This window comes from Canis lupus, chromosome 12 (assembly GCF_003254725.2).
Source record: "Canis lupus dingo isolate Sandy chromosome 12, ASM325472v2, whole genome shotgun sequence".
Classification (NCBI taxonomy): Eukaryota; Metazoa; Chordata; class Mammalia; order Carnivora; family Canidae; genus Canis; species Canis lupus.
In genome coordinates, this window is record NC_064254.1 from 19,749,509 (window position 1) to 19,767,468 (window position 17,960).

Here is a 17,960-nt window from a genome sequence, read left to right on the forward strand (position 1 = left end):
CATCTTCATCAGCTCCAATTCCCCTGGCAGGGCAGAGAACTACAGCTAACAAAAAGTGCCATGCTCAGGATTGGCCCATGCAATGTGGCCAGCCAGAGTTTTCACTGTTTTTTGCAAAGGGTCGCATAGCCTTTGGGGAAAAAAGTAGCAGGGCTAGGTAAATTGTCTTCCAGTCCCAACAGTTCTATATGGCTCCCTTTATTGTTTTAGGCTAGTAGTTCTCAAGCCTCAGCATGCATCTAAATCACTGGGAGGTCTTTTTTTTGTTTTGTTTTGTTTGTTTATTTATTCATGAGAGACACACAGAGAGGGAGAGAGAGGCAGAGACACAGGCAGAGGGAGAAGAAGCAGGCTCTATGCAGGGAGCCCGACGTGGGACTCGATCCCAGATCTCCAGGATCAGGCCTTGGGCTGAAGGCGGCACTAAACCGCTGAGCCACCAGGGCTGCCCACCTGGAGGTCTTAAAACACAGATTGGCGGGCCTCATACCCAAAGTTAGTTTGCTGTGGGGCCCCCAAATCTGCATTTCTCACAAGTGTCCAGGTGATGCTGATGCTGCTGATCAGGGACCAAACTTTCAGAACCACTATTCTAGGTAAATAAAGCGATTGATCTAGGTGTCCATATCTTGTGTTGTTTGCTATCACTGAAAATAAGTGGAGGAATACAAGGCTGGGATTGTGGATTAATTCACTTCATCATTCAACCAACATCTGCATTATTTCCCAGACTTTCTGCTAGATGTTGAAATTAAAAATGTGAAAAATACAGTCTCTATTGCCACAAGATCAAAGTGAAGTCTAATTGCTCCAGGTGAATAAAAACACCCTGGTTTTAGTGGCTTGGCCATTTTTAGACATTTGAGAAAGACAATAAAGATTGTGAGTCAGCTTTTACTTTTTCTATGAAACACAAAACTCTTAAACTTTATAAATTAACTGTATACATTACAACATTTAAACATATTTGTGGAAAAGAAACTATATAGAAATACTTAAAGGAACTGACACACGGATACAAATAAATGCCTTTGTCATTACAGCTATTATTATCTGTTGTTACTTAACTAAACCTTGATTCCTTTCTCTCTCCAAAAAATCATCACTTCCTTTTATCAACACAGCTTCTGGCATTTAAGTACATAAGGCCCTCAACTGTTCTGTGGATTTCTAAAAAGTCTCTTAAGATCTCAGAATGAAAGCTATTTGTAAGGAGAAACAGAGAAGACCAAGGGGGGACAAAACTACAAACAAACCAACAAAACCCCATCTTTTCTTTAAAGAACTGACTGATTTTTACCAGTCATGTAAGAATCTCCTTCACTACCAAGGTACTCATTCATTCATTCAAATAATCTCCTCCCTTCTATCAAAGATCAAATTAGCATCGACCCAATCACATTTTTTAATAAACCCTCCAGTTTGTTACATTTCTCTAAGCAATTCAAAAAGTTCCAAATATAATTGTTCTCTGAATATTGTAAACATAAACTGGATATAGCATAATAACTTCATGAGTGAAAGATCATGGTTGTTTCCTCATAGGACTTACTTATTTAAAAAATCAGAATACCTCCTATCTTTTCCTGACCCCCCACGAATATCATAGTCTATAAGAAAAGTGATGAAATGCTTGGTCTCTGATATATTTTTATATGTATAAGAATCCCAGATACATAAGCATCCCAGAGTTCTAGTTCTGCTTTCAATCTGGATAAACAGGATATGGAAATCATTAATCAACAAATGAGGTAAAGAGGTAAGGAGAGACCAAACCCTGAAGGACCCTATAAGCCATATTAAGGAGTTTAGGCTTGATCTCAAAAGCTAATGGAAAGCCAGTGAAGGGTTTTAAGTAAGGAAGTTTGAAATATTTATCTTTCATTACTGAAAATATTATAGCTTCTCTGCTAGGAAGGGACTGATCCCATTTGGTAGCATTTTTCATGTTACAACATTCAAGTTGTCAAGACATAAAACTGTAAATTGTTTAATATCTATCTATCTGTCTGTTTGCCTATCTATTGAAAGCATGTCCTTTCTCATAGCAATGGCTTATCTTTCATTTAAGGCTAATCAAGTGCGTCTGGGACTGTTCTCTGGAGGTAAATAATGTAAGCCATTGTCTGATTGGGAAAAATAAGGGGTTTCAGAGCCAAGTGTCCCCCACAGTAAAAAGCCTTTGTCTCTGATCTCCTGATACACAAATAGTAAATGAAATTGGTCACTGTCTGGACTAATCCACTAACATTTGAGAATACCAGGAAGGACTCTGAATATAGAGAAATCCACGACTAACATTAATCTGCCTCTTTAGGTCAGAATTTCACTCATTAGTTCACTCATTCTACAATTATTTGAATGCCTACTATGTGCCTGAAGATATAATGGTCCTGCAATATAGACATGAGCAAAAGCAGACCCTGTTCCTGCTCTCTTAAGCGTATAGCCTTACACCGCACCTTCTCCAAAGATAGAGGGAATTAAAAAATACACTCTAATATTAAATATGTAGTCACCAGGAAAAGACAAACACATAGAGACACACAAGGTAAAGGGAGTTAACGGTGGATGTCACAAAAAGTTGGGCTATTTCTTTTGATACCGACTTCTTCATCCGGCTTCACCATTTGCCTACTGCAAAGCCCAGCCTCTTCTGGAGCACCATGCTTGAAGAGAGAGGAAAGTACATTAACTCCTTTACTGCACTTCCCTCCTACAAAGGGGAGAGAGTCACCGTTGTTTGCATTTTCTGCATTGATCTGAGGACAGGCACCTGATTCAAAGCTCAAGGAGAATCTGTGGCTGCCTCATATTTCAACTCAGGCCCCCAGTTTCCTGACCAAATTGCAAGAAGTCCACCTTTCTATACTGTCTATACCTCATCATCTTCCCTCTGCCTTGAATGGTAGCTATGGTTCAACTGGAAGAGGAGGCAGTTCAGTTGATCTTTTTCAGCCAGCTTTCAGGAAAATTATTTTAAACTCACCAATTTGTAACAAATTTTACCAGCCCCCCAAACTTCCTCCTGCTGACTAGGATGTTATATAGTTACAAAAGAAGTATTATTTCAGGGTACTTCATTTTTAGCAAAACTCCAGCCTGCCTGCAGTTAGATTTCTTTTAAATCCATGCTGGTATCTGTGAAGTTGAAATTACATGCCTAGGGTAATCTGCTCAGTGACTCACACAGACCTGAAGCCCAAATAAACCACAAGTTATGTCCCAGGGAAGTCCCGCCTCACAGCATTCCCAGACTACAGCACTGCAAAGTGTTATCTGAAGCATGTACCTACTGCAACTGAGCCTGACTCAGTGTTCACTAGAAGGAACCCAGTGGAGAATCCCTGAGATTAAAAAAGGCTGTGCTGGGTACAGCACTGAATGCCTTATTCTGAAATCTGCAAATCCTTGGCAAGGATGAAGAAACTCGGGACGCCTGGGTGGCTCAGCAGTTGAGCAACTGCCTTCAGCCCAGGGCGTGATCCTGGAGTCCCGGGATTGAGTCCCACATCGGGCTCTCTGCATGGAGACTGCTTCTCCCTCTGCCTGTGTCTCTGCCTTTGTTCTCTCTCTCTGTGTCTCTCACGAATAAATAAATAAAATCTTTAAAAAAAAAAAAAAAGGATGAAGAAACTCTGCAATGAACTTGATAGTGGGTCAAGAGAAGGTGACTCATCTTAGTGAGCCCATATGCATTTGCATGTCACAGAAATCCCAAACATAATAGACTAGAAAGATCTGAGTATTTTCAAAACTGTAGACCACAAAAAAATTGGAGAAAATAAGACCACGTGCCAAAAAGCACCAGAAAAACACGCTCTTATGAAGTCAGAATAACAAGGAAAATGGAGACGACCAAACAGATTCTGCTACTGCCATCTCTGTATCTTCCCTCTCTTCCATAGAAAGAAAAGCACTTCAATATGTATTCTGAAGATAACAGAGGCAAAAGCAAATCCAAAGTCCTTATTACCAAGCTAATTCTTTCAGTAATCCAGTTTGCTTTGTATATAAAAGCAGCCACTATCTGTAAATAAGTTTGCAACTTAGGCCTGATATTTCAGCCTTCTCTTCTGTTATCCCCATCAGTCTGGAAAAAAACAAAACCAAAACAAAAGCTATCATTAATTGGGTACTTACTCTGGACCAGGTACTGTGCTAAGGGCCTTACATATATACTCCCTCATCTAATACTCAAAGCATCCATTTGAGCTGGGCAATACACCGTAGACTTGCCACACAATAGCAAACAATAAAAGTTAGCCATCATTGTTACTGTTGCTGCCATTATATCAAGCATGACACTCATGAAGAGAAATGTGAGGTTTACTAAGGCTATGCAACTTGCCCAAGGTCACAAGACTAGTAGGAAGCAGAACTCAGATTCAGAGTCCATTCTCTCTGGCCCAAAAGCCTGCCAAGCATTTAACTGCTTTGGTATACACTAGCAGACCAAGAAATAGAAAAATCACATTAAAAGAAACCAGTGCACTATTCAGCAGCAACAGAGACTAGAAACAAGTTTCTGCTCAAGCATTTTAAAGGGATGGCATTGTAAGTAGTAAGAAACTGAAATATCTTCCTTTTGAAAGCCCAACACCAAGGGAAGAGGAGTTCCTGGAATTCATCTTCCTCTAATTGGCCCTGTCTTAACCATCATTTCTAGGCCACCTTATGTCAAACTGCTTGGCCATCAGAAGAGAGAGGAATTCATTCCTTCATTCAGAAAATACGAATGTTTCTCCAACTACAGACTACAAAATGAAGATCCTTGTCCATGATGCATAATGGCTCTGACAAGAGGGTAACATCCCTCCTGTGTTATTATGGCTCATCATAATTACTTGGGATAAAATAATAAATTTTAATTCAGAGATGCCTATGGCTGTTGGGCATCTTAACATAAAAGAACGAAAAATATAATTAACTAAATTAAGGCAATATGCCCATTTCTATCCCAGCTCATTAGTATTAATTGATTGGGTTAATTCTCTTTTGTGTTTAATAGTACCCCCTAAAAATAATTTTTAAAAAAGGAGGGAGAAATGGAAAGAAGAAGTAGAGATGGTAAATAAATGAAAGTTCTGGATATTTTGCTAATTAAGGTAAAATAATGATAAATATAACTATAGCTCTTATGATCCTAAAATTAAGATGCCATTTTTAAATAAAGTTCAGGAGTCAATAAGTACAGCCTTATAAATAATGGTGAAAATTTTGCCTCAAAGAAATTTATAATCCTCCTTTCTACTATATAAGTTGTACTAGTAAGAAAAGAATGTCAATTCTGTTTTATAGATGGAAACACAAATAAGGCACAGAGAATTCAAGACTCCTGAAGGCCATATGTAGAACTATTGGGTTTCCTGATGAAGGGGCCTAGTCTTCGATATATTAGGATGCTGGTTTCCATAAATGGAAAAATAATATAGAGGATGCAATATTTTCATAAAGTAGTTCTAAATATAGTTGTTAGGTGATCTTGATTCACTTTTACATAGCAGAATCCTTTGAAAGTACATACATACTCCATGTAGAATGTCACCTTTGTAATACTGTGGGAATAGCTGATAAAGTGCTTCCACTATAATACTTTCTATTTCATTTGTTCAAATCTCTTAAAGAAATTATTTGGGGGCTTGAAACTTTTTGTCCTTTATCGTGGCCCATAGATGGTATCAGAAAAAGAAAGAAAATTCCACTCAGCTACTTTTCTGGTACCATAAATGGGTATGAGAAAGAGAGAGAGGAACAGAGATTCAGAGATTGAATTACCACTGATGATGATAATAATGATGATTCAATCTTATATTTGAATAACTTTATTATCTCTTAAGAACTTTCATACATACTACAGACAAGAGAAGACAAAAGTTTAGAGCTATGCTAGCAACCAGATTTTTGAGAGTTGGAGTCCTTTAGCAGTTTCAAATGTCTTTTAGAAACAGAAAGATAACTTATCAATGGATTTTACATTTCTCACAACTCATAATTACATACATTTGTGGATATAGGTATATGTCTGTATATATGTGTGTAAATACATACGTGTATGTGTGTGCACATATACATGTGTTTACATGTGTACCCATGTACACATAAATATTTATATATGTGAGAACAATTAAGGACGGTAAAAATTAATTAGAAAAAATTTAGTTAGAAAAAATAATAATTGGGATGCCTGGGTGGCTCAGCGGTTGAGTGTCTGCCTTTGGCTCAGTGCATGGTCCTGGGGTCCCAAGAGCAAGTCCTGCACAGGGCTCCCCGTGAGGAGCCTGCTTCTCTCTCTGCCTATGTCTCTGCTTCTCTCTCTGCGTCTCTCATGAATAAATAAATAAAATCTTTTAAAAAAGAAAAAGTAGTAATTAAGAAATCAAGAGTTTACAAATTATGCTTCTTAAATTTAATCCAGGACCTGAATTCTGCACCATTTTACTTCTCCATCAACCTTCAACACATGGTTTTATTCAACACATCAACACATATTCAGTGTCCTAGACATTGAAGAGACAGTAGTAAATAAATCACTAAAGTCGTTTGCCTTTTGGAACATTCTAGCAGAAGAAGCAGATTGTAAACAAATAATAAATCTATAATATGTTATGTGGTGATGAATGTTATGAAGAAAAGAAAGCAAAATAAGAAGATAGAGAATAATAAGTGTCTGCAATTTCAAAAAGATGACCAGCAAGGCCTCTCTGATAGGCTGATATTTTCTCAAAGAGCAAACAAAATAAGTGAGCCACATGAATATCTGGAGAAAGAATACTCTAGGCAAAGGACATTATGTGCAAAGCCTGAGGTAGGTGTATGCCTGGTATACTTATAGAAGAGCTGCAGCAGAGTGAATGAGGAAGACAGGTCAACGAAGAGATCAGAGGTTAGTAATCCTAAATTTAGATTCTCTTCCTAATGAGATGGGAAACTACTGGAGTGTGTTAAAGGAAAGAAGTTAGAAGAAAGAAGTGATCTGATATATTCTTAAAGGATGTGTACAATATGCTGCTGGGGGTTTATTTTAGCATATGGCATAAAAATTAAATACCAATGACTTAAACATATGAAATAATTTCAGAGGTGAGCAGTCCAAGTTGCTACTCTACTATGGCAACTCCAAAGTCATCAGGCTCCTGGGTTTCTTCCATTTTTCTGCTGCCTCATTCTTCATGAATCACCTCATTATCCAAGATGGCAGCTGAAAATGTAGCTATCATATTCACATTCCAAGAAGCAAAGAATAGGAAGAAAGATGGACAAATAGGACATGTCTTCTAATGGGTCCACTCTACTTTAGGACGTTTCCAAGATGTCCTGTACCACACCTCGCCTTATATCTCATTGACCAGCTCTTAGCCACAAGGTTACATCTAACTACAAAGAAGGGCAGAAAATACAGCATTTTAGCTGGATACATTGCTTCCCCAAATAAAAACTGGACTTCCTTCTACCAAGGAAAGCAAAGAATCATAAACATGGGAACCAGTTACAAGGCCATTTGAAATGGTCCTAGCCAAAAATTATATTGGTTAGGACTAAGTTGGTACCAATGAAGGTGCTGATATATATAAGACACATGTTGCAGGTCCAGACAAGATTCATGGATGGATTTGTCATGGGATGTGAGAAAAAGAAGTCCAGGATGATTCCAAGGTTTTTGGCCCAAGCCACTGGACATTTATAGTTCCAATAAGCAAGATGCAGAAGTTCCTCAACTTTAGATTCTCTATGTATGTGGATGGTCAAAACTTATTCATAAATGACAGGCTCTTCTTCATCTCCTTTTCACTACTCAATTATAATCTTACATCCTCAATACCCTGAGTCCCTGAACTACATTCTGCCTCACTGCTTGTAATACACATTTTAGAATTAGAAATGTTACTTTTTAAATATTTGCTCCCTAATTAATTTCTTTAGTGATATGCAGACTATTGACATTAAGTATTATTCTTCACTTTTTCTCGTATCTCTTAAGAGTTCCTATGCCACTTCCTAAGTATCCACAGATCACTGGTTGAATTAAATTTGACCTGTGTCCTTTCCTGGTTTTCATTCTTTCTAGAAGCTGTGAATCATATACATATATGGAATTTGAAATTTTTCCATATATATGGAAATATGAAAAATTTCAACTTCATTCCAGGCAACCCTGCTCCCTGCCAACAACTCTTGTACATATTTGTAAGAAACTGGTGTCCTCTACTTACCCTCATATTTCTACTAATGGCCCTACTCTCCAAGAGAAAGAGGGAATCCTATAGCTAACTTACTCTCCCTTTCCACAGAATGAGGTTTTGCTCTTCCAAACCTAGCTCACTTATTTCAAATAATTTGAGACTGAAATATATTGCCTGGATTGGGAATATTATTAAAAACTACTTTTGAAAGGTGACAGGTCAGGGCAAGTATTTGCATTATTCAGATCTTGAAATCTCCAAGAGCAATGAGCCAAGTGTATATTCCACATGTCCTTGCCTTACCCTTTGCTCTCTCGGATGCCTCTTCTCCATCTTCAGTCTCTGGCCCTATCAACACCTTTCCTTGATTGAACATTTACCTGGAGCTAATGGGAGATCCAGAGACTTAGTTGGGCAAGACTTGTAGCTACAAAAGTTCTCCCAAATGATATCAATATAAGGCAAAGTCCCGAGAGCCTAAAGATCATCCCATCCTCCAGCAGCATTTGACTCCTAGATAAAAGGTCAACAAAGAGCATCTTTAAACTGAGTATTTAGGTCTGTAATTTTCCTGTATCATTGCTAGTCCTTAGGTAGTTGATGTCCATCAACAAGTCAGCATTTCCCAAAGCCACTGGTCACACACACACACATACACACACATGCACAAAGACAGGTCAAGAGCCCAAGCTGATAGATCATTTTCCTTAAAGGGTACCAATTAACTGATTTGCCTGAAAACTTCTTCCTTGCTACCAAGATAAAAAAAAAAAAGACCTTCTAAAATATAGAATGTAAAATGCCTAATCAGAAAAACCTGATTCCATCCATACGAAACAGATATCAATATTACAATGGTTTATGCCTTCAAAATATTTTATTTTCCCTTATGTAGCCATGTTCTTACAGTAACAAGAGCAAATGCCCCTGTAAGTGTTAAATATATTTTTAGTAAAGAGTATGGTTTTAGTGCAGAGTTTTATAGCAACCCATAACTAATCCTATTCTCAAAGCTATTTTCATTTGCCAATGAAGACAGTCACTTTGATAACCATTCCTTATTATCAGCCACTGAAGTAGGCAATGATTTTTATTCTCATTTAACAGATAAGGAAACAAATGCTCAAAGAGGTGGAATAAGTGACTTAGTCACTTGGTGATGTGGTGGAGGAGTTGAAATTTGAATTCTCAGTCTCATCCAACTTCCCAGACCCTAGAGCTATGTGGCCAGCTCTGCAATAAGGAAGCCTATTTATATGACTTTCCATGGGACCAGGAAGTCAAAACCACAACAGGGTAAAAGCAGGAAGACATTGCTTTCTTGGCAGGCAATTTCAAAGGCAACAGCATTAACCAGTTTCAGAGCATTTTTCTGTATTGTGGGGGCTGCCCTGGACAAGCATGACTACAAAGTACTTGCATAAAGAAGCATATTCTTTGATAACACTGCTAACCTTCTTGTATTTTAAAAAATAAAATAATTAAGCTCTGTGCTTATAAGAGCCAAAAGAAAGGGGCTTCATTTTTAACCCTCTGACCACTTCTTCCTTTAGAGTAAAATTTCAATTCGTTCCCAGAATAAGTTGTCAAGCAAGTGCTGGAACTTATCCAAAAATTTCCTCTCCCTTCTGCTTCCCAAAAGTGATAGAATTATATACAGTAATGCCACCACCGACCTCCATGCTCTACAAACCTTTAATGTGCAGTAAGTTGAGGATGCTTGTGTTGGTGTCAAGCAGTAGCAACTGGCCATTCTCCACCGTGACGTTGTCGCCATCTTGTGGCACTCTTTCAGGAAACCAGCTGTGAGTCCTTGACCACCTCAGGCAGAACTGTAAGGAAAAGTTGCCCTGGAAAACAGTTTTATTGTTTTGTTTTGTTTTAAAGTAAGATAGTATGGGGGATCGATCTAAATGGAAACTTCTTAAATGAAAATTAATTTAATAAAATGTCAAATGTCTTAATAAAATTAGTCACTTTCTCTTCCTCATATCACTAACTCGAAAGGGGAAAAATACAGAAGGGGCAAAGTTACACTTGAAATGTCTCTGTCAGCCATTGGAATTCCCCAACAATATCATGCTGCTCATGTTTTCTTACCTTTTTTTTTCTTTCAAGACAAGCCCCAGTCTACCTAATAGAGTTGATTCCATTTTTTATTTTTACAGACATGTATTGAGTCTTGAACAAAAAGTCATAAATAGCCTAGAATAGAGAGAATTAAAATGTTCTGCTTGATGGGTGGCATTTTGTTTTATGTAATTGGTATCATTTTTCACGGCTCTACTACCAAGCATCCCTGTTTTATAGGAACATTCCTCTTTCCAAGTGTTCAGATCCATCCCCCCACTTTTTTTTTTACATTTTTGTTGTCTTTCCCTCTGAACTTGGTGCATCAGTGCTGAAAACAAAATACATAGGTGAAAGGCCCACTGACTTCGAATGATAGCCCAGAACCTTTGAGTGAGGCACAGAGAGTGAGGTTGAGATGAGCCCAGCCTCCAGTCTCCCTTCCAGAACTGTTGGCTTTCCTTTTGATTTATGGTCACACTAAAGTCACATGTTTTTCAAAAGAGGAATGTAAAACCACAGAAAGCAGTACTCAACTCATGCAAAGAGGCCGAGAACATGTCTAAATGTCTTGTACACTTATGGAACTATAATTATAAGTATAATAAAATCAAAATAAACAAGGTGTTTCCCTCAAGGTAGTACCTACAACATGTGTCTGCCTCTTCCCACAAACTTCTTCTTCCTGCCCAGATTCCAACCAAATGTGAAGCCTGAGTCCCTATAAAAGAACTTCCTATAAGGTCCTCTTGTGAAATATTAGAGGCAGATGGGAGAACATCATTAAGAAGGGAAAGCATGTTTATAATACCAATAACTACATCTACACAGAGAATAGTACCATGGAATATTTCTGAGAGAGAAAACAGAAAAGTGTGTAGCCAGAAGAGCCAGTAGATTTTCCAGGTGAGTGTACTAACCCCCCAGCACAAAGGTCTTGAGTTGTATACCCAACCCAATCACCAACAAGCCTTTTGCATAAGGAAAAGCAGCCACACCTACAAAGGAGAAAAAATTCAGTGACTCCTCTTAATTTAAGAGACAGAGAAGCATAAAGCATAGTGATAAGCAGTACCACACCATGACAAGAAAAAAGGGTGGTGTGTGAGCATCTTCGTGAGCCCTGTGAATCACAACCCTACCATGACCATCTGTAGACTCAAATAGTAGAGAGAATTTTAGCTCTCTAGTAATTTCACACTGAAGCTATGCAAAAGGGGGTAAAATTTCAAAGTGATCCTTAAAGGCTATACATGATATGTTCTTAGGATCCCTTAATTCACTCTCATAAAATCCATGAAGAGGAAAAGCAGATGAGTAGGAGGAAACTGGAATGGAATACAGTGATGAGAAGGTGGAAAGGGCTGAACTATATGAAGACAGTAAAGTCAACGGCAGAGAAGGTGAACCTGACCATTGCTCATATTGGTTGCAAGTCCACTATAAAAGGATAAAATTTCCTAGGAGATCAGAAATGGAAAGACTAGAGAAATCCTGGGCCTTCATTTTAAAGGGACAGCTTAGAGCTGCTTAAACTACAGAGTCTCTTGATCTATGTGTCTGTTTTTGTGCCAGTACCATCCTGTCTTGATGATCACAGCTTTGTAATACAGCTTGAAATCCAGCATTTTGATGCCCCTGCCATTGGTTTTCTTTTTCAATATTCCTCTGGCTATTTGGGGTCTTTTCAGATTCCATATAAATCTTAAGATTATTTGTTCCAACTCTGTGAAGAAAGTCCATGGTATTTTGATAGGGATTGCCCTGAAAGTATAAATTGCCCTGGGTAGCATAGACATTTTCACAGTATTAATTCTTCCAATCCATGAGCATGGACTGTTTTTCCATCACGGTAAGTCTTCCTCAGTTTCTTTCAAAAGTGTTCTGTGGTTTTTAGGGTATAGATTCTTTACTTCTTTGGTTATGTTTATTCCCAGGTATCTTATGCTTTGGGGTGCAATTGTAAATGGGATTGACTCCTTAACTTCTCTTTCTTCAGTCTCATTGTTAGTGTACAGAAATGCCACTGGTTTCTGTGCATTGATTTTGTATCCTGTCATATTGCTGAATTGCTGTATGAGTTCTAGCAATCTTGGGGTGGAGTCTTTTCAGTTTTCTATGTACAGTATCATGTCCTGTGCGAAGAGGGAGAGTTTGACTTCTTCTTTGCCAATTTGAATGCCTTTTGTTTCTTTATGTTGTCTGACTGCTGAGGCTAGGACTTGTAGTACTATGTTGAATAACAGTGGTGAGAGTGAACATCCCTGTCGTGTTCCTGATCTTAGGGAAAAGGCTCTCAGTTTTTCCCCGTTGAGAATGATATTCACTGGGGGCTTTTCATAAATGTCTTTTAAGATATTGAGGAATGTTCCTTCTATCCCTACACTGTGAAGAGTTTTAATCAGGAATGGATGCTGTATTTTGTCAAATGCTTTCTCTGCATCTATTGAGAGGATCATATGGTTCTTGTTTTTTCTCTTACTGATGTGATAGATCAATGGAACAGAATAGAGAACTCAGAAATGGGCACTCAACTCTATGGTCAACTAATATCAACAAAGCAGGAAAGAATATCTACTGGAAAAAGGACAGTCTCTTCAATACATGGTGTTGGGAAAATTGGACAGCCACATGCAGAAAAATGAAACTGGACCACTCTCTTACACCAGATACAAAGATACACTCAAAAAATAGTTGAAAGATCTAAATGTGAGACAAGACTCCATCAAAATCCTAGAGGAGAACACAGGCAACAACCTTTTTGAACTTGGCCACAGCAACTTCTTGCAAGATACATCCATGAAGGCAAGGGAAAGAAAAGCAAAAATGAACTATTAGGACTTCATCAAGATGAAAAGCTTCTGCACAGCAAAAGACACAGTCAACAAAACTAAAAGACAACCTACAGAATGGGAGAGGATATTTCCAAATGATATATCAGATAAATGGCTAGTATCCAAGATCTATAAAGAACTTATCAAATTCAACACCCAAGAAACAAATAATCCAGTCATGAAATGGGCAGAAGACATGAACAGACATTTCTCCAACAAGACCTACACATGGCCAACAAGCACATGAGAAAATGCTCTGCATCACTTGCCATCAGGGAAATACAAATCAAAACCACAATGAGATACCACCTCACACTAGGGAGAATGGCAAAAATTAACAAGACAGGAAACAACAAATGTTGGAGAGGATGTGGAGAAAGGGGAACCTTCTTGCACTGTTGGTGGGAATGCAAACTGGTACAGCCACTCTGGAAAACTGTGTGGAGGTTCCTCAAAGAATTAAAAATAGAGTTACCCTATGACCCAGCAATTGTACTACTGGGTATTTACCCCAAAGATACAGATGTAGTGAAACACTGGGACACCTGCACCCCAATGTTCATAGAAGCAATGTCCACAATAGCCAAACTGGAAGGAGTCACAATGTCCTTCGACAGATGAATGGATAAAGAAGATGTAATATATATCACACACACACACACATACACTCACACACACAATGGAATATTACTCAGCCATCAGAAGAGACGAATACCCACCATTTGCTTTGACATTGATGGAACTGGAGGGTATTATGCTGAGTGAAATAAGTCACATGGAGAAGGACATTCATCATATGGTTTCACTCATATGGGTAATATAAGAAATAGTGAAAGGGATTATAAGGGAAAGGAGGGGAACTGAGTGGGAAAAATTAGAGAGGGAGACAAACCATGAGAGACTCCTAATTCTGAGAAACAAACAAAGGGTTGCAGAAGGAGAGGTGGGGGGCGGAGAATCAGGGTAACTGGTGATGAGCACTGAGGAGGGCACTTGATGGGATGAGCATTGGATGTTATACTATGTGTTGGCAAATTGAATTTAAATTTTAAAAACATTAAAAAAAAAAGTGCAGAAAAAGTTGGCCACTGTGACAAACAGAAGCCCAAGAGGTGGGGCCCAGGGAACTGTCATGTTAATGATCCATCCACTTCCCCATCAATGTTTGAGGATGAACTCAGGGCAAGGGCTAGAGGAGAAGAAGATATATCCCAGAAAGGGACCCAGATATGTTTCCTCCAAACCAGCCCCTGAAACTCAGGGTCATAAGGAAGCCCAACAAGCCCAGTGAGATGGGAAATGGATGAGTTTTAAGGAGTTTGAAGGATTCAGCATCCTAGCTCTTCCTGAGACATTAACCTGGTAATCAGATCCATATCCTGCTACAGAAGGACAAAAAAACCAAGGCTCATGACCCTCACAGTGGAAAGATCTGGAACAATTAGGTATGTAAGGGTGTCAAAGGAAGGCCATTCCATGGTATCTTCCATTAATTGAGAACATCTTAACACTTAAAATTAGCACTAATACCTGTTATCCAGCTCTGCGTGAACTTTTAAGACTTTCTCTCTTGTTCTGAAGTACCTGTGTGTTGTCCTCCATGTGTTATAACACCTTGGCCCAGCCTGGCTTTCATTTGGATAAAGAAAAATTATCAGAATTCAAAAATTGCTACACTCAGTCCCCCCCTGCCAAATGGAAAGGTTAAATATTATTATCTCCTCTTCACAGTTGCAAAAACAAAGGCTCAAAGAGTTTGAATGATGTGTCAGAGGCCACAGTAGTGAAAACAGATGGGACCCATGCAGAGTAAGCTCCCAAATCAGATTTTTTCACTCATCACTTTAACTCAGAACACAGTCCTCAAAATATCTGCTAGCTCCCCTTCCTACTTCATTCAGGTCTCTGAGCAAATAATCCCTCCTACCCTAACTCCTTGATAAAATAGAACCTACAATCACTCCCTCTCCCCAAAGCTGCTTTATTCTGGTCTAAGATCTTTAATTTTGTATGTATTTATCATCTATTGATCTTTATCCAAATGAAAGCAAGGACTTTGTTTTGGTCGTCGCTATATCCCCACCCCGCTTAAAAATATCTGACACATAGTAGATGCTCAATGAAAATCAATGAAATAATGTTCTAAGTGAATCATCCAACTGCTAACCCCATATGTGCATTTACAGATGTTAAATACACACACACACACACACACACACACAGGCATGTGAGTACAACCACCTTCCTGATAGAGTAGGTGAACAAATAGGTGGAAATCCAGAATACTTAAAAATCTGCAGCCCATGGGTTTCATCCATTGGGTTTGGCCCACATGCTTTCACATTGCTTTCTGCATTTTCAAGCTCTGTTTAATTTAAACCAAATGATGGTGACTGTACCCAAATTAAAACCCAAGACTCAAATTCTGTCTCCCTGTGAAATCTTTTACCATTTTTTTCTTTCGCCTTCAGTTTCTCTATTTAGTGTGATAGATTGCAAATGAATGTAAATGTGAAGCATTTTAAGAGACCCAAGCCTCCTTTGTGCCCACAGTTCTCCTTAGCATAATAATGGTATCTTAAGATGTGTACATTTTTATTGATGGTTCATGCTTCAGTACAAAACAATGACTAAATACTAAAAGCTCTAGTAATGCACCTCAACTATCTAGCAGCCACCTGGGGAAGTGGAAGAGAAATGTATCGCCATAATTACGAATTGTCACTGAACCTGGAGGTAAAAACACACAATTTTAGCTCTTGACAATTTCACAGGTGACACGCTGGTAGTATCATTCCCTGCATCAGTGGCAGTCTTGTGACTACCAGGGCAACACTCCAGAAAACAGTGGGAGTGGCTCACCCTCCAACATCCCTATCTTCTAATTCCTGTTACTTTAATCCAATTAAGTAAAAAAGAATGCTAAGGGCATTTTTTTTTTTTTTTTTTTTTTTTTTGCTAAGGGCATTTTTTAAAGATTTTATTTATTTGAGAGAGAGAGAGAGAGAGAGAGTGCACAGGTTGGGGGGAGGGGTAGAGGGGAGGGAGCAGGAAAGGGAGACAATCTCTAGCAGACTGGGCTGAGCATAGAGCCCTACTAGCGGCTCCCTGATCTCATGACCCTGAGATGACTTGAGCCTAAACCAAGAGTCAGACGCTGAACCCACTGAGCTGCCCAGGTGCCCCTGCCAAGGATATTTTAAAAGACACCTTGTTGGGGATCCCTGGGTGGCTCAGCGGCTTGGCGCCTGCCTTTGGCCCAGGGCTCGATCCTGGAGTCCCGGATCGGGTCCCATGTTGGGCTCCCGGCATGGAGCCTGCTTCTCCCTCCTCCTGTGTCTCTGCCTGTCTCTCTCTCTGTGTCTATCATAAATAAATAAATAAATAAATAAATAAATAAATAAATAAATAAATAAATCTTTAAAAAATAAAAATAAAATAAAAGACACCTTGCCAATATACAGAAAGCCACTCATTTGGTTCCAGCATGATGTATTTGGTGAAGGCCTATGTTGCGTGTCACCAACCCAGCTCATTGGTCAATGCAAGTTTCACTTCCACTAAATATAAGCTCTTTCCACTCTAGTCCCCAAAATACTGAACCTCTCGCTTTAGCTTTCTTCTTTGAGATAAACAAATTACTCATCCCCATCCTCAAAACCATTTCTTCACAGGACTGTGGAAGTGAGAGTGGAAACAGAGATTTAAGAACTATCCAGAACATGTCCTCATCTTTACCTCAGTACATACAACCTCAAATAGACCTATATATATAAAAACTTATATACTTATAAATATGAGCAAAAACTTTCCAGCCTCAGCGAGGAAGCTTATGCAATTTGTTTTCTTCTTACAGCATGTCAGCACTTCTCTGAACTTCAGGGAATGTGCAGTGTCTGCAAATCTTACATGTCACCTTAAATGTACTTGCAACACCACCAGAGTCATCTTGAAAGGAGTCATTGATCAGCAAGTTGGAACACCAACCACAGCAGAGACCTATTTGTGAGTGTATGTGTCAAGCTGGGGTGCTGGAGAAGGCAGAGTGTGAGAATCTCTCTAGTTCCAGTGCCCCTGGATGACAAAGATAAGGAAGAACTGTCTTGACACCTCACCAGAATGCCTTCTTGAATATGCAAGCTCAGGAAACAGGAAAAGACAGGTCCCTGCGACCAATATTTTCTCTACCTCTGACCTTTCTTCATTTTCTCCAAAGCTTTTATCATCACGGAAATACCGTGTGCTTGTTTATAGTCCATCAACCGCTAATAAAATATAAGCTTCGTGAGAGCTTCTGGAATTTCTGCTGTACCCCCAATTCCTACAATGCCTGGCATGTGGTGGGCACCCTCAAAATATGTTTGAATCCCCAGTCGACTCTTATTTGGGCTCCTAATCACTATGCCATCATTTAAAGTATCATTTTAATAACTAAAATAATTGGATGTGAAGCTACAAATTGTTTTCAACCTTTTTTCACATAGAAATGTTTTTAAGTGTTATAAAACAAATGTCTTTATATTTTCTTTTGTGACATCCTCTTATTTGACGCACAGGACACCCTTTTCTCATTCTGACATAGAACGTCACTTGTATGTTCTTCTTGATTTGTAGGGTTTCATATCTGCATGTTAATCCTCAACAAATTTAGAATTTATGTTGGTGACAGGTTTTCCATTTTTTGTTTTTCCCCCAAATAGTGAACTGTCATCGTATCCTTTATTAAATAGCATTTGCTCTCCCAACTAGTAGTCTTGGCTATTTTAATAATAGTATTATAATGTTGGGTGATAGTAAACTTGTTAGCCAATTAAAATCCCAAACCTTTTATGTTTGAGCTAATGTAAAGGCATCTCTTCCAGGTACACCCGAC

The 17,960-nt window shown here is 38.8% G+C and overlaps 1 protein-coding gene across 1 annotated transcript in view; it reads right to left on the reverse strand.

Moving 5' to 3' along the window:
* PKHD1 (PKHD1 ciliary IPT domain containing fibrocystin/polyductin) overlaps positions 1-17,960 on the reverse strand; it is a 469,911-nt gene that overhangs the window by 310,903 nt on the left and 141,048 nt on the right. The window contains 1 exon segment of the mRNA XM_025419015.3: positions 9,877-10,033. Coding sequence (XP_025274800.3) covers positions 9,877-10,033 — 157 coding nt within the window.